Source organism: Danio rerio, chromosome 21, assembly GCF_052040795.2.
Source record: "Danio rerio strain M-AB ecotype USA chromosome 21, GRCz13ab, whole genome shotgun sequence".
In the NCBI taxonomy this organism is placed as follows: Eukaryota; Metazoa; Chordata; class Actinopteri; order Cypriniformes; family Danionidae; genus Danio; species Danio rerio.
This window is the reverse complement of record NC_141041.1, coordinates 27,084,584-27,106,872: the sequence shown is the minus strand read 5'-3', so window position 1 is coordinate 27,106,872 and position 22,289 is coordinate 27,084,584. Positions and strand designations below refer to the sequence as shown.

The following is a 22,289-nucleotide window of genomic DNA, read 5'->3' as shown; positions in this document are numbered from 1 at the left end:
AGTCAATTTAATTTTTTTTTAAATAAATAAAACTTGGAAAAAGTAACGGAATAATAAAATATAACAAAAGAAGCTTTAATTTATCCAAAAGTGTTTTTAAACAAATAATGATTAAATAAAATTACTGTAGAAAAACTAAAAAATAAAACTGCTATTAAAGTAATCTTAATATAATCTCAATACAATAAATTTTTAGATAAAAAGAGATTTAAATACTTTATGCAAATTTAATTAGTAGAAAGTTTAGTCAAATGAATAAATATTAACTAGATTTAAAAATAAGTATAATAATGTCAATGTGATGTCCACAATTTTGAAAATCCCAGATTTAGACAGTCAGTCGTAAATGTGAAACATTTATATTTTTTTAAAAACTAAAAAATGGAAGTGTTTAGTTGTATCTGCTTTCGTTTGCATTTAAACAGTTCTACATTTGTTGCGGTTTTATTTTGTTTTTCTAGCGAGATCTGGCAACCCTGTCGTGCGGGAAGGGTTTCCCTAGTGTTAGCTAAACAACATCACGACGACCTTTGAAGTCGCCAACCCCGGTCGAATGAATGAAGTCCGGACGCACGTTTTAGCATATCAAATTTTGCCATGAGTGCCCTGTGCCGTGTTTTCACAAGAGGAGCGCCTTGCGGCCTGTCGTCATGTTCATCTGTAACGGGACTTCGGGATTTTTGCAGCGGAGTCTCGCGGCTGGACCGCGCTGGCAGTGACAGCATGAGAACCGCCAGGTGTTGCATCTTTAATCTTCCGGATGAAATATTGTTAATTGCACAGAACTTCATGTGTGAGAAATTATTGTTACTTTAAAAAGTTATTTGTAGTTTATTTTAACGTTATTATTCGTGCATTTACAGTCACCTTAGAAAATTAGCCAGTAGTAGATGGGTTTTAATCAGAAATAGAGTAAAAAGAGTAAAACCAGTCAAAATTACCTACACGTTATCTTTTGTTGTGGCTAATAACGGGTAATGGTTACATTAATTAAGTTATAAATTAGATATTACTATATTGGTATGATTTTGTAAACAAGGCCATGTTTCCACTTTCCAGTCATCACCATATCTTATCTTTAAGTAAAACATCAATAAAAACTCATACTTATGAGTCTTGTGAAAGGCAATATACTCAAATGCTATTCAGATTTAAAGTTAATATTCTCCTGAGACTAAAATTCATAGAGCTTTAAAGCTACAACTTAAACCAAGGTCATATTCAGATTTGATTTGTGGTTATTGTAAAATAAGTATCTAAATCTATCTTCCTGTCCTTTTAGCATTTTAGCTTTGTAATATTTCTACTGTAACATGCTTATGTTTGCTATCCTTGTACTAAACATAATACAAACGTTAGCAACCCTACACAACCCAGAACGTGTTAGCAAAATGATGAGTAATGCTAATATGGTGTTAAAACATGTTAGCAACAAGCTATTTCATGCTTGCAGTGTGGTAAGACGAGTAGCACGTTAATGCATGCTAGTCATTAATGATATAAATTATATGACAAACATGTTTGAGCATGCTAACTCATGCTAGTATGAATTAAAAAAAAAGACATATCAATAAAACTTGATTGTAATTTGCTAAAACACCCTAACAACCTTTTGAAATGTCTTAGACACGTCTTAGTGGTATGTTTATTCATGCTAGGCAGGTGTTAAACATGTTGTAAATTTTTTAAAAATATTTGTTAGCAACTCTAACCTGCCTAATGAGTTACCCTCAAATGATTTTAGGGTGCTTTCACACCTGTGTATCGATTCAGTTGTTCCGAAACAGAGATTACAAATGTTACATTGTTGCTCTTTGCTCTTGGAGCGGTTCACTTTCACACTGCAAAGTTTATAATCGGACCAAAAGAGCTAAAACAAGTCACGTGCGAGTAAACTCTCCTTACATTAGTCAGAGTGTCAGGGTTTATTTTGCAGCGTCCCGCTCAGCTGTCAGGAGAGGTGGTGGTTTGGTGGTGATTGACAGGGTGCGCGCGTGACGTGTCTGAGCGAGACGCGGTGGGGAGGGGTGAGAAGGGTGCGCGACGATGCCTATTTGAGGACCGGGAGGGAGACGCGAGATTACCGGGAGATCATCACTCGTTTGCGGGCATCCGAAGACTTGCGAAACTTCCCGACACACTCATAATTCTCTCTTCATATAGCCGTAAGCCTATTACATATCCATAAAACACTGTGATATAACCGCGCTCGGATCGGATCGCTTTCTCACTGCAATCGATCCGCTCCAGGGTTCGTTTCAATCGAGCCGAGACCACCTAATTCAAGCGATCTCGGAGCGATTACTTTGGCGCGGAACAGAGCGCGATTGCCCTGTTCACATATGCCAATCGAACCGCGCTAACTGGGCAAACGAGATACGTTCCGAAACAAAAGTGTAGGTGTGAAAGCACTTTTAGTGTTTCCCCTTATTTTAGCTGTGTAATTAAACATTTGGGAGTGAATTTGTGCAGTAGTTTAAAATTTGATAAACTGGTTAATTCAGTGATTAGGGCAAGCTTTTTCCAGCTTCGCCTTCTTGCCAAAGTCAAGCCATTTCTGAGCCAGCGTGGGTAAGTCTCAAACGTATGCACATCACACCTGTCCTTTACTCTATTCACTGGCTCCCTGTTAATTCAGGATTAATTATGTTGGCTTGAGAAAGCCAACATACTGTTATACTACTCTGTCCTTGAAAACAAACGTATCTCCTCCTAGGCCGTTCATGCCACAAGGCCCAAATGTGGTCAAAATGTGCCTTCTACATTCAAGATTGTTGCTATATCTCCTCATGCCTATAAGACTTATTGTTTTTTTAATAAAAAAATTTAAATATTAAATTTTTATAATCCGGGCATATTAAAAAATTATACAAGCCTCAAATTTGGCCAAAAGCTGTATTTAGATGAGTTAGATTTTGTTGCTATGTCTTTAAGGTTTATCAGACTTATAGTTTTCCAATAAATAATTTGTAAGCATTATTTTTCTCAAAATATGGCAAGCCATTTTTGACTTTAACTCCATAATTTTTTACTGATATGGCAAGCCATTTTTGCATGTATCACTTTTTAACACTTATTAAGCATTGTATTTTCAAAAAAATACGGCAAGCCATTTTTACATAATGTTCATTCCCTTAGTCCCTTTATTAATCAGGGGTCGACACAACGGAATGAACCGCCAACTTATCCAGCATTTGTTTTACACAGTGAATGCCCTTCCAGCCGCAACCCAACCCCAGGAATACATAATGTTCAAGTCCAGTTTTTGACACTCATAAAGACTGTCCTAGAAACATCGGGGTCGATTAAGATCACTCATATTGCCAAGAAGCTTTGATGTATCATCACTAACCTGTCAAATGTCCCCACAGTAATAAAACAGTATAACCTAGCAACCATTTAAAAATATCAATATCTCTACATCAGAACATCGTAGGGACCTGGGCATTGGCTTGTTTGACTCTTGCTAGCAAATGGGACTTCCTGTGTACTATGCATGGTAACAATGATAATGGAAGCCAAGTGCTAATAACGATTAGCTACATGCTATGAATGATTATCTAAATGCAATAACATATGCTAGAAATGCCTACTAAGTATTAGCATTTGATCAAACATGTACACGAGCATTGCCATTTAGCACAGGTTTCTCGCGGGTCGTTAAAAAGTCTTAAAATGTTTTAAATTAAAATCCAGGAAATTAAGGTCTTAAATTGTCTTAAATTTTACCGTAAAGTGGCTGTAGGTATTACATTTTCAGCCGGTGTGCTTAATGACGATAGGGAAGCACAGTGGTCCACAGTAAAACATCTAACAGTTGATTAATTTAGTATGTGGGAAACAGGAGAGAAATAACAGTCTGCGTCATTTATTAGCTTATTATGGTAGGTCCGCTAGTACAGACGCTTACGTTGGTCAGCACCTGCGTGCTGTCATTACGCGCGGTTGTTGATGTGAGGTTCAAAATGCAAAGATGGGAAAGTGTAAATTTAACGACGTGGCAATGAAGCAATGTGTAAATTCAACAAAAAGACCTTTTCGTTAGGGACCATGGAGCTCAAAGCCGTCGAGTCGCACATGAAAGGAGGAAAGCAGCCGCGGGACATTGCAGCAGCTAGTCATAGCGGGTGCAGGGTAATCCTTGCATTGTTTGCAGCTCAACCTAACAGTGTTACTAGTTCAGACTAGAGCTGAAGATCTTTGCTGGGTTCGTACTTTATTTCTATCTTTTTAGACGGGGTCATGCCTGGCTTGGGCAGTAAATGAACAGTCATGTGATGCATTTCGATTAGCGCGAGGAAGTAATCAAATTGTTTGTTACAACATTGAAATCCATCCCTGCAAAGGTATAACAAATGATGACAGAGATGTCAAAAAGAGTGAATTTTGTCAGCGGTCAGGCCAGCCAACAGGTTAATTTGAACAGTCATTCTAATTGTTTCGGCGGTCGCTTATATACTGCGTTTTACGGCAGTTCATTAAGGAGCAGTGTTCAGCGAGCTGACAGGGAAGATGACGAGGTCACTTGCTGCATTGAAACCTCTGTCATGGAAAATTAAATGAATGTTCCTGACTGGTGGAAGATGAACAAAAAATCCTACCCAAAACATGCTAAATTAGCCAGATCAGTAGTGCATCTTGGCCAGTAGCAGCAGCAGAGAAAGGGTGTTCAGTGCTGCTCAGTGAGCGAAGGACTGCACTAAAGCCATTAACAGTGGATTAAATAATGTTCCCCACAAAAACACACAGCCTAATCTTGATAAGTAAAGAATTTCAAATTATAACTAAATATTAATAAAACCATAAAGTCACAATGTATTCAGAGTATACAGGCTAATGCTGGCATTATTCTTTTATTATTTAGCTTCACCATGGCCTTATTATCAGGAGAAGTGGCAAAACAAATCCCACAGAGCCTTTATCTTAAATTCGTTATTGCCAAATACCCGTCATCATTTATCATTCATTTCAATAATTTTCTTGTCGGCTTAGTCCCTTTATTTATCCTGGGTCGCCACAGCGGAATGAACCGCCAACTTATCCAGCAAGTTTTTACGTAGCGAATGCCCTTCCAGCCACAACCCATCTCTGGGAAACATCCACACACACATTCACACGCACACTCATACACTACAGACAATTTAGCCTACCCAATTCACCTGTACTGCATGTGTTTGGACTGTGGGGGAAACCGGAGCACCCGGAGGAAACCCACACGAACGCAGAGAGAACATGCAAACTCCATACAGAAATGCCAACTGAGCCGAGGCTCGCACCAGCAACAAAGCGTCCTTCTTGCTGTGAGGTGACAGCACTACCTACTGCACCTTATTTTTATTGGTCGTTGGCCAATTTAAAGGTTAAGTGTATGTACCCAGGCCTATTTAGAGTGTTGAGATGTTAAGATGTTTCAGAGGGCTTATTTTATTTTTATGTTCCAACTTGGCCTGTAGTCTATGTTATGAATTAGTAATGTTAACGCATATAAACGACTCATTCATGAAAAAAAGACAAAAGAGCTGTGTGCATGTGCACATTTGGATAATGTCGGGCTATAAACGGGTTCGGGCTTTTAAAAAGCTGTCAATCAAAATGCACTTGTCGGGTTCAGGCTCTATCAGGCCTAACTTTTATAGCCTGATTACAGCTCTAGTTAAGACGCCCTCTCACAGTCAGCTATAACAGTTTAATTTCACTACCAGAAACTACTGTTGTTTTTTAATGCAGTTAACGGGTCTTGCACCTTCATATTATTTATGTGAGATGTTAAAGGTTGACAAACTGAACAGGGTCCTATGATCAGCAGGTCAGTTGTTGCTGTAGGATCTATTTAGACTTGCTTTTGATATTCGTTAGTACAAATGCTGTTTTATTACACATGTGTTCTTACCATTTTATGTGTTTTAATGTATAATTTAGTTTTTAATACTTTTTTTGCATTGCCGGCAATAAGTTAGACTTGTGTCCAGTGCATGTTGGACTCCAGCAGGGCTGCCGTTTTTCACCAATTTTGTTCAAATTTTTTATGGATTCGCAGACGTAGTTCTGTTGGCTTCATTGAACATGGACCTTCAGCATGCAGTGGGGCGGTTTGCTTCTGAGTGTGACGTTGCTGGGATGAGAATCAGCACTTCCAAGTCATAGGCCTTGGTGCTTTGTTTGCCATCTCGAGGTTGGAGGAAAGTCCTCACCCCAGGTGGAAGAGTTTAAGTATCTTGGGGTTTTGTTCATGAGTGAGGGAAGGATGGAACATGAGATTGACAGGCAGATTGGTGCAGCAACAGCAGTAATGCGGTCAATGTACCGGTCCATTGTGGTAAAGAAGGAGCTGAGCCGAAAGGCAAAGCTCTCGATTTACCGGTCAATCTACGTTCCTACTCTCACCTGTGGTCATGAGGTTTGAGTCATAACCAAAAGGACTAGATCTCGGATACAAGCGGCCCAAATGAGTTTCCTTCACAGGGTGGCAGGGCACACACCTTTATAGAAAGGATGAGGAGCTCTGTCACCCAGGAGGAGCTCGGCGCAGAGCCGCTGCTCCTCCACATCGAGAGAAGTCAGCTGAGGTGGCTCAGGCATGCTTCGGATGCCTTCTGGACCCCTACCTAGGCAGGTGTTCCAGGCATGTCCCACCGGGAGAAGGTCTCATGGAAGACCCTGGACACGCTGGATGAACTATGTCTCTTGGCTGGCCTGGGATAGCCTCGGGAACACCCTGGAGGAGCTGGATGAAGTGTCTGGAGAGAGGGAAGTCTGGGGTTCTCTCCTAAAACCCCCTGAAAAGCAGATGAAAATGAATGAATGAATACTGTAAAGCACTTTGGGCAGCCTCGTGGTTGTAATAAGGTGCTATATAAATAAAGTTTAATTGATTGATTGATCGATTAGCAATGTGCCACAAACATGCTTATGCATGCTAGCAACATACATAGTATTATTTATGCTAACAATTATGTTATATAGCTTGTTGTCAACATAAAACATATATAAACATTTTGTAATGTGCTAAGTCGATGTTATACTTCATAACAGCAATGTTACCAACATGTAGCAATATGATAAAAACCTATAGCGACATGCATGCTACAGTTTGCAATACTCATTTAGGCTTTTAAAACTTTAAACTTCTTTGAACTATTATACATGCTATGCTTTTAAAAGGACTTCAAACTTTGTACTGTAGCCAGGCTTTTTAAAGCCAGCATCACATTTTGTCCCTAGTGGTCATTGCTTTGATTGAGTTAGAACTTTTCTGCTTTGGAAAGGTTTTATCAACTTGTCTATGTGTCTTTTCCTTTTATGTCTACACAGTAAAAAAGGATTAGCAACTTATTTTAAAAATGGATAAACCTACTGTTGTAACTTGGAACTCTTAAGCTGACTTAACTTATTTTTTTATAATTATACATTTGTTCATTTACTTAAGAATTTTGAGGCAATTGGTTTAAAGTGGCAGTGTGGCGATTTTATTTGTACTTTTTCCGCAATTGATTTGCTCTCTTTTTTTAAGTAAACCCAACTAACCACTTTTTACAATGTACTCTTCTCTCTCTTAGCCCTGTAAACCTGACCTATGATGTGTTTGATGGGAAAGGTGACAGCACGCCACTGGTGTTTCTTCATGGCTTGTTTGGGAGCAAATCAAACTTTCACTCCATTGCCAAGTCTCTGGTTCAACGGACCGGCAGGAAGGTACGCCTCCAGTTTCACCAGTACTTTGGGCTGTTCAGAGGAGTCTGTTCACTGTCCTGACTGTACTTTGTCTAGTTAGGTGCTGACAATCGATGCTCGAAACCACGGCAAAAGCCCACACAGCCCTGTCTTGACCTACGACACAATGACTAGTGATCTGACACATCTGCTGGGACAGCTGCACATTGGGAAGTGTGTCCTGATTGGACACAGCATGGGCGGAAAGGTTGCAATGACTACAGCCTTATCACAGGTACATTGCTTCATTTATACTGTTGAAATGATGGTGAAGTTAAAAAGTTAATTTTGATCATTTTAGGGGTTATGTAGGATGAAATGTTAGGAATGACCTGGTATCATAATGAAGGTGGAAACAAAATAAATATGCATTATTTTTGATAAAATATTATGAATAGCAAGAGAGGGTTGACCCTAAACTAAACTTATGTGGTGCGACTGTCATGCAGAAAAACATGAAGTATGAAATTGTTTCAAAGTAAAATGTCCCTCTTGATTTTGTGCCGATGTCTGATTATAAAAGATCTAATAATTAGATTTTTTATTACAAGACAGGTGGTAATAAAATATTTAGGTGGTAAAATCCTGATCTTTATTATATGTTTTTTAAATGTTTGGGATCAGAAGGATTGATTATATTATTATTTATTTATATGCATTAGTATAAGAACTAACAATGAAAAATACTTCAGAAGCATTTATTAATGATAAATAATGTTCATCTCGACATTTACAAATGTGTTATTTTAAAGGTTTGAGACACCCTGGGGTAATTTTTTTTTTTTAGATTTTACCATATTTGTTTGTTGAGTATCAGTTAAGACAACGTTAGCACCTGTCAGCTTAATTTTAGGGAAAACTGGATAATTTTGAGCTTTTGTCAGCTAATTTCATCTTCCAGGTTTAAAATAATTTTTGGGGCGGGGTCAAAATCGGTGACATAGCGCTGACCTGCCTGTCCAGTGAGAAGGTATTGGTTTCTCATTATTATTCATAGCAAAGTTTTCTTATCCTATGAGAAGTACCTGCTTCTTAAATATTCATGAGGGCATGTGCTTTCCGAAGGCAAGGCAGACCTGCCAAACTGTGAGACCCAATGACTGGGTGAGACACATCCGCGCATGGCAAGCAGTATTTAGCCGTTCATGATGGTTTGTATGGTTTGTTTCCATGATTCACAGGGTTTGTTTGCGTGGTTTTCAGACCAGGGGATTCAGGAGGAGAGAAGTCCTCCTCATTTATAGTGTTTATACAAACATGATTATCTTTATAATGGTATAACAAATTGTGGTTATGTATATATGAAATTACGAATAACGAATGTAACAGGGCATTAAATTACTGGTTTTTTTTTTTGCATTTTAATCTTGTAAACTATAAAATCATGAATCTCCTCATGGTTTGTGTCTAGTTTTGTGAGCTAACTGACAGCAGTTGTTTGCTCACCTGTTTTCCCCTGCTTTGCTGGCCACGCCCACTCCTCCCTCTGCTCACGGTGAACCATGCCCATATGGGAGTGTGTGTGTGTGATTGTTCCATACCCATGTTTATTTTACTAAACAATTTTTCCAGGTTTCTCAATTTTGTATTGTTAGCTGTTCACCTTTCTTTTTTATTAAGAAGGTTCCAGTTTTCCCAGAAATAGCTTGAATTAACAGATTCTTTAAATGTTTTAAGATGTATTTGGATGTACTCTTCTTTATTTATTTTTTTATTGTATTTGTATATTTTTTAAGCTCCTCGCAGTACTGAAGACGCAAATCTGTATTCTCTCGTTGTCTGTGTTTCTGATTTGTTAGTTGTCTAAAGTTTTTTCTTAATGTTTTACAATCAAAGTCATACCGTTTTACTTTCTCTTGTTTTTGTTTAAAAGTTTTCTTCGTAGTTGTAATTCTAATAGTTTTTAATAGTTTTAATCTCTCTCTCTCTCTCTCTCTCTCTCTCTCTCTCTTTCTCTCTCTCTCTAATTCAGCCTAATTTAGTGGAGCGGTTGGTTGTTGTGGACATCAGTCCCTCTCTAACTTCAGCCCACACCAATTTCCATGCCTACATTCAGGCAATGAAAGAGGTGAAGATCCCCAGTGATATTCCTCGTTCCACAGCGCGAAGACTGGCTGAAGACCAGCTCAGGAAGATAGTTAAGGTAACCTTGTCCAAACACATCTGTAGAGGCTAAGCCTATTGCTTGAAGTCCCTGAGATGTTGTTAGACAGGCACCCAGCTGACGCACACTGTCCTCTGGCTGATGTAGTGTAAATGAAATGAACAGTCTTACTTGTTTCCGAAGATGTTTACGTTTATTGCAGTTGCAAACTCCAATAGTTCACAAATTTCCTTCCAGGTAAGTTTCCGTTCGTAGAAGTCAAACACTGCCACATATCGTGACTTACAAACAAAACAAACCGTCATGCTAAAGCATGAATGAATGTGTGTGGCTCTCTGTGTGAATGCGCGTGAGCGTTTGTTTGTGTTTGTGGGTATGTGTGTGAAAGTGTGTGCGTTTGAAAGTGTGTGTGTTTGAAAATGTGTGGTCAAAACTGTATGTGCTCCGTTCCGTCTAGCAACACCTGTTACCTGAATGTTCGTTCCCACTTATAAAGCCTGTTAAAGAGCACCACCTAGTGGAACAATGAACAAAGTTGCCAAATGGCTCCTACATCCCGGCCCCTAATTGAATACAAATGTAACAATTCCCAAATGTAATATTAAGGAGCCATAAAAGAACATCAGGCAATAATAGGTGCACATACATAATACTTCAAATACACAATAACCCAGTGGAGACACTTTAATAGTAGATAAGCTAAACTGATTCTTGCAATAGGCAGAGTTTAGTCACAGGCCGTTCTATTATACTACTTTTGGTCTGAAGCCGCACTGAACGCACAATCTTTTTCTTGTCTTGAAATGCTTCCAGCATTCTTGCAAGAGGCCATGAGCTTCGTGGTGCTGTAGGATCCATAATGATCACGATATCTCCTGGTTTGAGATTTTTTCTCTGTTCGTTCCATTTCTGCCTCTCTTGCAATAATGGCAGGTATTCACGAATCCACCGTTTCCAAAAGAGATCAGATATGTACTGAACTTGCCTCCATCGCTTTCTGATGTACAGATCATGGTGTTCAAACAGCCCTGGTGGCAAAGACGGCTTACCTTTCATGAGGAGGATATGATTAGGTGTCAGGGGTTCTAGATCATTTGGATCGTCAGATAACTTGGTGATGGGGCGGTCGTTTAAGATGGCTTCAACTTCGCATATTACTGTGTGGAGTCCATCATCGTCCAATTTTTGTTGATGAAGGACTGAAGAAAGAATTCTTCTCATCATGCGAATCATACGCTCCCAAACACCACCATAGTGCGACGCTGAAGGAGGATTGAAACTCCATTTGATGCCCTTTTGTTGTAGCATTCCTCCAATATTTGTCTGGTTCAAGGTTAGGAGTGCCTCTCGGAGTTCCTTCTCTGCTCCTTTAAAATTGGTACCATTTTCAGACAGTAAATTAACAACTTGACCTCTTCTACAGACAAACCGACGTATTGCATTAATGCATGCGTCTGTATTCAACGAGTTGGCTATTTCAAGGTGGATTGCTCTACTAGACAGGCAAGTGAATATCACGCCATATCGCTTGGCAGTGCCTCGTCCTTTCTTCACCTCTATAGGACCAAAGTAGTCAACCCCAGTGTTGGTGAATGGTGGTTTGTCCGGAAGAATCCTCTCCATGGGCAAGTCTGCCATCTTCTGTAGCATCATTCGACCATTTTGTCTTCTGCAGAGACAACAGTCAGACATTATCTTTCTTACTGCCGAATTAGCACCTGTGATCCAATATTTCCTTCGTAATGTGGACAGTATGTGGTTTATGAGTAGCTATATGTTGGTCTTTGGACAAAATCAGTGGATGCTTAGCTTCCTCTGGTAGTGAACCTCTAGCTAGTCGCCCACCGACTCTTAGAAGTCCGTTATCCAGACGTGGATCCAGTTTGTACAGAGGGCTTTGCTTACTCACAGTTCCTTTTCCAGCTGACAAGGTAGCGATTTCCTCACTAAATCGTTGCTGTTGACAAAAGTGTATAATGGCAAGCTCTGCCTCACTTATGTCTTCAATGGACAAAGTGCACCTTTCATGCACTGGAACACTCTGCATACCCACATAAGAAGTCTTAGACTCTTTCCTCTTGTGAGACCGTTCCTGAAGCATTCGCTTATACTTAAGAAACCAAGCTACGGCTACCCTCAATCTCTTCCAATCTGAGAAATGCGCATTTAAATGAGTGGTGCTATCTGAGGAGTCAGTTACACTTACTGCGTTAACTAAAACTTCTCTTTTTATTTCCGGATCATCAATTTTGATCACCATGTCAGCTCTATCAGCTGGCCAATCCTCTTCTGACTTATACAAGAAGCTTGGACCTACTATCCACCTATTGTGTTCAATGAAGTTACCAACCCTCAGACCTCTAGATGCATCATCTGCTGGGTTTTCCTTGGAACGAATGTACCGCCACTGTAAAGTTGTTGTTGCTTCTCTTATAATGGTGACCCTATTAGCCACGAACGTATGAAAACGTCTGTCTTCATTATTTATGTACTTAAGCACTGATGTGCTGTCTGTCCAGAATATTGATTCTGCCAGTGGGATTTGCAGCTCTTTTTTCAGCATCAGATCCATACGAACGGCAAGAACTGCAGCTGTTAACTCTAGACGGGGAATGGTAACAGTCTTTAAAGGTGTAACTCTGGCTTTGCCCATCACAAATGCAACGTGGATGACATTTTTGCTATTTTGGATCCTGAGATAGGTAACTGCCCCATATCCTAGTTCGCTAGCATCTGAGAAATGATGAAGCTGAGCATGTATGGCAGTTCCAAAGTCTTTGGGCTTGATGCATCTATTAATCTCAAAGTTAGACAGCATTTCCAACTCCTATCCATCTTGTCCAGCGGTGTAGTAGCTCTTGAGGTACCGTTTCATCCCATCCATAGTTTCTTCTGCACAATTCTTGCAGCATTATCTTTGCAGGTAGTAGAATTGGTGCCAGGAAACCAAGTGGGTCATACACTGAACTGGAGACAGATAGCATTCCACGTCTAGTACAGGACCGTTGACAAGGTGCCATTTTGAATGTAAATGTGTCCTTCTGAACACACCACTGTAATCCAAGGGCTCTTTCCATGGGAAGTTCATCTCGGTCCATGTCAAGTTCTTCCACACCCTTAGCTCTATATTCCTGTGGCATGGCTTGCAGTACATAGCAACTGTTGCTTAGCCACTTTGTCAAGGTAAATCCTCCCTTTTGGCAGAGCATGGTCAGGTGTTTGATCATTGTTACAGCTTTCTTCTCAGATTCCACACTCTTCAAGCAGTCGTCGACATAGAAGTTTTCTTTGACAGTTTGTGGAATTTCTGCTGAAAAATTCAGCCTGATTATCATCAGCTGTTTTCCTCAGAGCAAAGATGGCACAGCTTGGAGATGATACCGCACCAAATAAATGGACAGTCATGCGGAATTCTGACGCATCTTTCGTGAGATCTCCCTCAGGCCACCACAAGAACCGCAGAAGGTCTCTATCCTCCTCTGGAACCTTAACTTGATAGTACATTGCTTGCACATCCCCCATGAATGCCACAGGTTCTTGCCGAAACCTCAGGAGAACTCCAATCAGTGTGCTATTAAAGTTGGGACCTTGCAGGAGCTGTTCATTCAATGATGATCCTTTAAATGATGCAGAACAGTCAAATACCACACGCAGACTTTTCTTCCTGGGATGATATATTCCGTGGTGAGGGATGTACCACACTTTACCACTGCTGCCACTTAACAGCTGGGTAGGTACTTTCTCTGCATAACCATTGAGTAACATGTCGTTGACTTTATTGCGGTACTCTTTGAAGAAATGTTCATTCTACAGAAACTTTCGTTTTAGACTTGTTAGCCTTTGTTTTGCCACAGCAAAGTTATTGGGCAGATGCACGTCTTTCTTAAGAGGCAGTTTAATTTGATAATGGTTGTCTTTAAGTGTTACAGATCTTTCCACAATATCCATGAACTTCTTGTCTTCCCTTGATAGCCCTTTCTCTTCTGTGACTCTTTCGTTAAAGTCATGATTATACTGGTTATTCAGCATTTCCTCCAATTTACATACTGAAATCCTGTTTACTACAGCTGACCTACATTCAGCATTAAGACAGGAGTCTTCTCCATGCACAAGACCATTAATGACCCATCCCAGCACGGTCCTTATAGCATATGGGCCATTCCCATGGCTATTAATAACCTCCCAAGGTTCCAACAACCTTGGTGCGTTGCTTCCAATCAACAGGTCTACGTTAGCTTCTATCTTGGGAGGTGTTAACCCTACCAGGTATGGCCATTTTACCAGAGTTTCAGCAGTAACAATGTTATCAGTGTTTACGGGCATTTTCTTTTGTGTTAGGGTTTGAGGAAGTTCATGGAAGACATTACCATTAATACCAGACACTTCCAGTCCTGTGAGTGAATATGCTAGCACCACCCTTTCTTGCCCCATAGTGCATAAGAGGAACTGGGTTCGTTTCCCAGTAAGATGAAGCTTTTGCATAAGCTGTTCTAAACAGAAGGTGGCGCAGCTGCCAGGATCAAAGAATGCATATGTCAGTATTACCTGATCAGATTTGATGGACTTGACTTGGACTGGCACAATGGATAACAGACACTGATCTGCTCCGGCCCCTGTATGTCCACAAGTCTCAGCAGTTGAAGCGAATGAGTGTGATGTAATATCTTAGTCAACTTGAGTAGAAGTACTTACTGTGACCTTAGCAACATGCGGCTTTGGCTGCATATTTTACAAGTTAGGCGTTTCTCACAGTCACGACTCATGTGTGAAGTACTCAAACAACCAAAGCAGAGGTGTTTCTCCTTCAGAAAATTAATCTTATCTCTGTGTTTTTTGCATTTGAACTGTTGACAATGTTCTAATAGATGACTCTGAGAACAGTATACACAGAATAAAGCAGATGCAGAGTTATGTCTAGGTGCGACGGTCCTTGATCCTGTGGTACACTCAACTTTCACAGGTGTAATGGTAGTAGCAAAGCTTTTTCCTTTAGTTCTTTGTTTTGAAGATACTCGTGACCTATTGACAGCTCTTTGACCAGTTGTTGCAGATGGTGAGTCGCTAATATTGCAATACAATGGATCAGACAGAATTTGAACATGTCTTTCTATAACTCTCACCAGGTCATTGACCAAGGCTCTGTTTCCTGTTGTTTCCTGTAGGTCATGTGCAGCAGTCCTCCATTGCTCTCGAAGTTTAAATGGCAGCTTTAAGACAATTGCCCTTATGTTACTTGGCATATCCAGCTCATGCATATATTGAAGTTCCTCCATAACATTGCAGCAGCCTCGCAGAAAGAGAGAGTAAGCCTGTAGAGCATTAACATCTTCATTCTTTATTGGAGCCCAAGATAAAGCCTTTTCAATGTACGCCACAGCAATCTTGTACTTACAGCCAAAGTGTTCCTGTACCAGCTGCTTTGCTTTATCATAACCTAGCTCAGGCGTCATATACAAACAGCTGCGAACAAGCTCTCTTGGTTGCCCCCTAGTGAACTGTTCCAGATAGTACAAACAGTCGCTCTTACTAGACTTTTCTTCCACTCCTTGTTCAAAAGCTCTCATGAAGGAGACATATTGGAGAGGATCTCCATCGAACAAAGGGATATTTCTTGCTGGCAAGGATATCAAATGCTGTTGTTGAACAAGTGATGTTGTATTATTCCTCCAGTGCACCCCTGAACTAGATCCTCCTGTATACCTTTGATGTGTATTTGGCACATTAAATTTGGTTGGTTGCTGATGTAAATTTCGGTTGATTTCAGTTGTTTGTTTATTTAAACCAGACCACTCCTTTGGTCTAGTGGTGGGCTGTTGACTAGCTTGATGTAGCACTCCGGCTAAAAGTGGGGGGGTTGTTGATGATGATGTCCACTCCTGTGTTTGTTGTGGTTTACTTTGAGGCGCACATTTAAATTCACTTGCCATCGGGTCCAGTTTGTGTGGAGGTGCTAAACTTTGTGTTTCTCTCGTCAAGTAAGAATTCATAGCATCAGATGCATTTTCACTGCAGAAATTATCAGAAGCTTCGAGCACGGACAGTCTGGCAGCAGTTTCAGCCAACATAGTATCCAACTCCTGTTGCTCTAATTTTCTCTTTATCTGCTGCTCTTGCTCTTCCAATGCATGCTTTTCCTTTAAAGCTGCTATACAAGCAAGCAATGCAGCCTTTTCCGCTTGTGCTTTAATTCGCACAGAAGAAGTAGTGCTTGATTTACTACCTGCACTTTTCCCTGAGCGTTTACTAGTGGCATTTGAAACACTATCCTCTGGATTAATACCATCACCAATTTGGCTACCAGTAGGACCAACACTCACATTTTGACCAGAATTTGATAACCACATTTGCACCTTAGAAATGAGCTCATTATTGGCGATCATTTTGGCTTTAAACCACACATCATGTTTTTCTTGTTCAGTATCAGGTAACATACCCATCAAACACTCATGAACACCTTTTGATTCATCACAGACCTTAATAAAATCATCAAGTACACATTGAGCTTGTACAACATTTCCCTTTTCAATCAAACCATTTAACACATTTCTTAAACTGGCTGCCTTATTCAGCTTAGTTTTCCTTTCATTTTGCAAACGTCCCAGTTTATCAGCGAGCGCTTTAGCAGTCAGTTTAACAACGCGTTTTTCTTTTGATGTTTGCGCATCATTATCATGTTCGATAGTGTTTATTTCTACGGACGGCTCGGCAGGCCTGTCGATCGTTTCATTTGTCTCCATGACCTATTTCACGCGTTCACGATAAGTTCGCACAACAGTAGCAGAGTTCACGGAGAAATATGACGTTAATTACCCGCCCCTTGTGTCACCAATGCATTGGATTTTGCCCCGCAAATTGAACACAAACTGAATGGCCATTCATTGCATTGTAGCGCTACACATACCTTGCGTTGGGCGCCGTTGTCCAGCGAATATGAAGACCATCTGCGTAGAACTCACGTCGTGCAGTGCTGATGAATAGCGTCGTCCGACGTCCTCCAAAACGCAGAGCAAACACGCCACAGCAGAACCAGTATGTCGATAGGCTTTGTGGCCTCCATTCAGACACAACCGGCATGAATCTTCAGGTCCGGCGCAACTCCCGGCGGGTCCGCGATGCGAAGCGACAGTTTTGACTTGATTGTAGAGGCTAAGCCTATTGCTTGAAGTCCCTGAGATGTTGTTAGACAGGCACCCAGCTGACGCACACTGTCCTCTGGCTGATGTAGTGTAAATGAAATGAACAGTCTTACTTGTTTCCGAAGATGTTTACGTTTATTGCAGTTGCAAACTCCAATAGTTCACAAATTTCCTTCCAGGTAAGTTTCCGTTCGTAGAAGTCAAACACTGCCACATATCGTGACTTACAAACAAAACAAACCGTCATGCTAAAGCATGAATGAATGTGTGTGGCTCTCTGTGTGAATGCGCGTGAGCGTTTGTTTGTGTTTGTGGGTATGTGTGTGAAAGTGTGTGCGTTTGAAAGTGTGTGTGTTTGAAAATGTGTGGTCAAAACTGTATGTGCTCCGTTCCGTCTAGCAACACCTGTTACCTGAATGTTCGTTCCCACTTATAAAGCCTGTTAAAGAGCACCACCTAGTGGAACAATGAGCAAAGTTGCCAAATGGCTCCTACAACATCCTTTATAAATAGTTCACTGAAATATTTAATTCTTTCAAGTGACATTAATTTATTTATAATTTTTTTTTGTATGTATATAAGTGTTGTTGTTTTTTTGTTTGTTTTTTTCAAACTCACATTTGTGTTGTTTACAGGAGCGTTCAGTGCGTCAGTTCCTCCTCACTAATCTGGAGGAGCAAAACGGTCAATATGGCTGGAGAATTAACCTGGAATCCATCTCAAACCACCTAGAGGACATCTTGGGTTTCCCTGAATTTGACACCACCTATGAGGGCCCTACTCTGTTTTTGGGTGGCAGTAGTTCAGCCTACATAAGGTGATCACAATTTATTTGTATGCAAATAGTAATCAATTCACATGGATACTATTTGTACATGCATATACTTATCATGGGTAGTTGAACACTTAGCATGACTGGTTCAATTAAAACAAAGACCTGCAATATATGTACCTGTGGAATATATTGCAACTGTAGTTTCATCCGTAGGCTATAGAGCTATATCCCGTGTTTTAGATTGAAAAATGGGTTTAGGGTTAAATGTGTTATGTAAATAAACTACTTTTGACTATTTTCTTCAGGAAAATGCACAGCCTAAGGCGGCAAATTTATTACTGAATATTTAATTGAATCACAATGATAAAATTGCCAGTTTCTTTACATGTCAGTAAATCGACCCCAAATCTTTCTCATTTAAAAGCAACAGAGGAACTCGAGCATCATAAAAAGATGCAAAATGAGAGGTACCCTGAGCGTCAAAGAGTGACAACAAAAGGGTCCTGACCATGCATCAATATGTTTTTTTTTTTTCTGCTATTTTGGGCAATATGCAATCACAGCAACAACAAACAAATGACAACATATTTCTAATGTGTAAGAAAATGCTTTTCATTTCCTCAATTGCTTTGTTTTTAAGGAGATTTCAAATGTATTTAAACCATGTGATTTACCATGTGAAACCATGGAATTTATAACATTTGTAGTTTTTAATCAAATAATAATTGTTATTTTTATACTATGAAGACTATGCAGTGTTATTTAATTAACTAATTTCTGTAATTGAATACAGTTAGACTCCTTAGAAAATGTGATCTGTTTGATTTATGCAGAGTATCTGTCTGACAAATACATTCCAAGCAATATAAAATTATGAATTCTTTCCAAATTGAGCCATTCAAGTCATCTTTATTTATATCGCAATATAAATTGCAGAAAAATAAAAGATTGCAACGTCATTTTTTTCAATACTGTGCACCCCTAATTCCAGCCAATCATAACACAGATGTAGTGTTCCCACTTAAGTGTTTACCATTTGTCCAACAAATAAAACTGTGTGACAAACCAAGCTTAGTAGAGTAATACTGGTTATTAACATGAAAAATGTGCTCATATGGGACTTGCAACACTATGGGACGTTTGAGACTTGCAATGCTTTTGCATATTAAGTGACTTTTTAAAATGAGTGTAACTGCTAAATGAAACAAAAAAACATCAACCATTTTAACACAAATCAAATACCGCATAGAATGTACTTTTCTATCAGTCAAGTAGTAGGCGATTTTGGACGCAACCTATATCTGTTTTTCTTCATACCACTAACGTCTTGGTTTTCCTCTAGCTCTGACGATTACCCTGAAATCCAGCGGCTTTTTCCTTGTGCCGATATCCAGTACATCCCAGATGCCAGTCACTGGATTCACGCTGACAAGCCTTTGGATTTCATCAGCTCTATAATCACTTTCTTACAGCCATAGACCTCGTCTCTACTGAAGATTGATGCAGGTGGGCCCAATGCTAAAGGCACAGTAACTGAATTGTTTAGGGTTTGGACTAAGATGAGTTCAGTCTAGTCTTTAACCTTATAATGCACAATCGAGCTGTTATTTGATTCCTGATAGTTAGTGTATTCATTTATTTCAGTGTGGTATTTACACTGTGGCTTAGCATAGTATATTATATACCATTTTATCTAGAGTATAGAGATGTTCTCCTAAACTTTCAGTCTAGAACATTTGTTTGTAGCTATCAAGTATAACATGTTACAAAACAGTGGATCCAGTGGCTTTTTAATGAAACATTTTACCTTTATATTTAATATGATAGTTGAATTAGATTTTGATATTTATTAAATATCCGTTTATTTAAAAACTGTTATGATTATCAGCTATCTAGCGGTTGCAGATCTCTAATGGACTTCAAATCTGCCATTATGGACTACAAGATCCAGTCATGCACTACACACACTCACACCGGTTCCAGATCATGACTGATTGCAGACACACAGATAGTAGATTGTCAAAGATTGATTACTAGTACTATATACACAGTACACATGCACACTTCATGGCTGAGTCTTCTGTCACAGGAGAGATGCTGACAAAGGGAGTGCGGATCCAAGCGCAGGTTTATTAAATAGATTGGTCAGGCAAGCAACCGTCAACACAGGGGCAAACTGATGTATACAGGAAATCCAGAGTCGTAGTCGATGATACAGGCAGATTATCAAAAGCCAGGCAGCAGGCTATGTAATTAAACAAACTAACAAGTCTAGGGTCAAAAACACGGCAGGACAAGGCAAGGAAAATGTGTCATAATGTTAACTAAACAGATTAACAAGACTCAGCCATGATGTGTGTGTGTGCTATGTATATAATTTTAGTAATCATCAGTCTTTGACAATCTTCCATCTCTGTGTTTGCAATCAGTCATGATTTGGAACCGCTGTGAGTGTGTGTGGTGCATGATTGGATCTTGTAGTCCATAATGGAGGATTTGTTGTCCATTAGCAATCTGCAACTGCTAGATCGCTGATAATCATAACAAAAACAATAGCACTGTAGACACAAAACACTCATAGCTAGTGATTAATGTGTTTTTCTTATTATTATGTTTGTGGAAGCATAAAAAGTGGCTTTTATTGACACTTTTAGTGGATGTAAACAGTATATTGTCTGTTAATAATGATACTAAAACTAGGTATTGATCTGTTAATAGTTTTTTGCTTATTATACAGATTTAATTCTTTGTACTTTATTTTCTACTCAATATATAATACTAAAAAAATCAATAAAAGTCACTTCAAATGCAGAGTTCTTTTTTTCTTTCTCACATATTTTTTAACAGTGTAGCTAAATGATGCTGGACTTGATTTGAACTTTTATTATTATTTTTTTTTAATTAAAGAGCATATTGTTGACATGGACACCCTTTCTCTAAGCTCTGATAAGGAATACAAAGATGTCTATGCAACAATGTGTGACTTATTTAACTGTTTTCCATCTGAAAGCATCTCATCTTTTGATTCAGCGAGACCACAACACTTTGATGTACAGCTAGTCTGAATAATTTAACATTATAAAACATAATTTAGGGTATTTTCTTTGTTTGAAAACTGTTAAAGCTGTCGTAAGGCAGGAGTTTTATATTGATTTACAACAAATCACAGTGCTGCAAATGTTAAGACAACTTTCATAGCATCAGGAGAAGTCATGTCCTGCATTTTTGTTACAGACACAAATTTCTTGGCCCTGGGTCCTTTTATTTTGTGTTTTAAAAGTAGTTCTGTACATTCAACTGATAATCAATAACAAGATCAAATATAAAAGCATGTGATGAAATACCTGTTCGACTGCACAGTTGAACGTTTTGTAACATGTACAGGTATATTAGCGTGATTTATGATATAGAGAACAATGTGCCTACCTCTGCACACTGTCTTTTCATCTAATCTAGGTAGGTTTATTACTGTTCTGGATAGCTATTGAAGTACCAAAGCAGAGGTTTATGGGATTTTCCTTGACCAGTGTGTGTGTGTGGCACACATATAAGATTAAGTCTTCAGCTTCTGTTATAAGGGGATATTTTTGTTCACTTGTGGAAGTGTTGAGTATTTTGTAAATCCGCATACGCTATATATACTGGTTATATAAATGTATAATATATTAAATATTATATTTATGACTACAGCATCTTAATGATTGATACATAAAGAAATATGCTGCAAAATGACATATCTTAAATGTCAGTGTGTGTGTTCTCTCATGTCACGTAATAATTGTATTGAATGTGTATATGGTAAAACACTAAAATCATAGCACTGCCATTGCTTGTTATGTCTATTCAGACACAGTTTGTGGTGTTTATGCGTGTTTACATGGAAATGTATCTTTCAGAATAATTTAAAAACAACTGCCAGTGATTTTTAGCAGCACTAATATCTTTTGCCAGCTACTTAAAAACAATGATTGGGTCTTTGTGAAGATGTTTTTGCCTGGACTTTTTAGCAATTCAGTGGACTGTTTCATAAAGCTTGATGTCAATGAAAAGCTCAAACAATGTCTTTATTTTGAAACAGCCCTCTCTGTTTTGAAGAATGTACTTGTATGCAATACTAAATAGGAGGAATCAGTTGAGGATGTAATGCACAGACTGTTTAAAAATAATATAGTGTCAGCTTATTCACAGTGAAATTAATATATACATTTTAGGTCTGTTATCTTGGTACTCAGAGTACTTGATATATTTTTAGTGTATGTAATGTATCCTTAGAGCATCAAACCTATTGTGAATTCATGCAGTATTGTTTGTTTGTGTGAAAGTGGATGTGACTAAATGTATCAATATTATTTGATACAAATTGATACAGGCACTTATTTTAATGATATAATGTGTCAATAATGAGAGGTTGTGGAAGTGTGCGTGGTCGTGCAGGCAGTGATAGTTGAGTCAGTGTTGAACAGTTGGTATGGGTGAATTGCATGCTGGAGTGTATCTGTGTGCAGATTTGTTACTAATAAAAAAATGCGGACGTCTTAAATCTGCTTGCGTGGTTGATTTACAG

The 22,289-nt window shown here is 39.1% G+C and overlaps 1 protein-coding gene across 3 annotated transcripts; it reads left to right on the top strand.

The window, feature by feature from the left end:
• The first annotated feature begins 472 nt into the window (after window positions 1–472).
• abhd11 (abhydrolase domain containing 11) lies at window positions 473–22,265 on the top strand. Of its 3 annotated transcripts, XR_015519568.2 has the most exons (7): window positions 490–737; window positions 7,557–7,692; window positions 7,772–7,945; window positions 9,683–9,853; window positions 17,586–17,767; window positions 19,068–20,533; window positions 20,578–22,265. XR_015519568.2 is itself a non-coding variant. In NM_001004290.2 (6 exon segments), coding segments are annotated over 6 exon segments (954 nt in total). In that variant the 5' UTR covers window positions 473–582; the 3' UTR covers window positions 19,204–19,318.
• Window positions 22,266–22,289: the final 24 nt, after the last annotated feature.

Bases quoted from the DNA above. Each gene is read 5' to 3' on its own strand.
- abhd11 (XM_087299596.2), top strand. From the start codon at position 7,838: ATGACTAGTGATCTGACACATCTGCTGGGACAGCTGCACATTGGGAAG. The intron at 7,946-9,682 runs GTACATTGCTTC...TCTCTAATTCAG, and splicing joins TGACTACAGCCTTATCACAG to CCTAATTTAGTGGAGCGGTT. The intron at 17,768-19,067 runs GTGATCACAATT...GTTTTCCTCTAG, and splicing joins AGTAGTTCAGCCTACATAAG to CTCTGACGATTACCCTGAAA.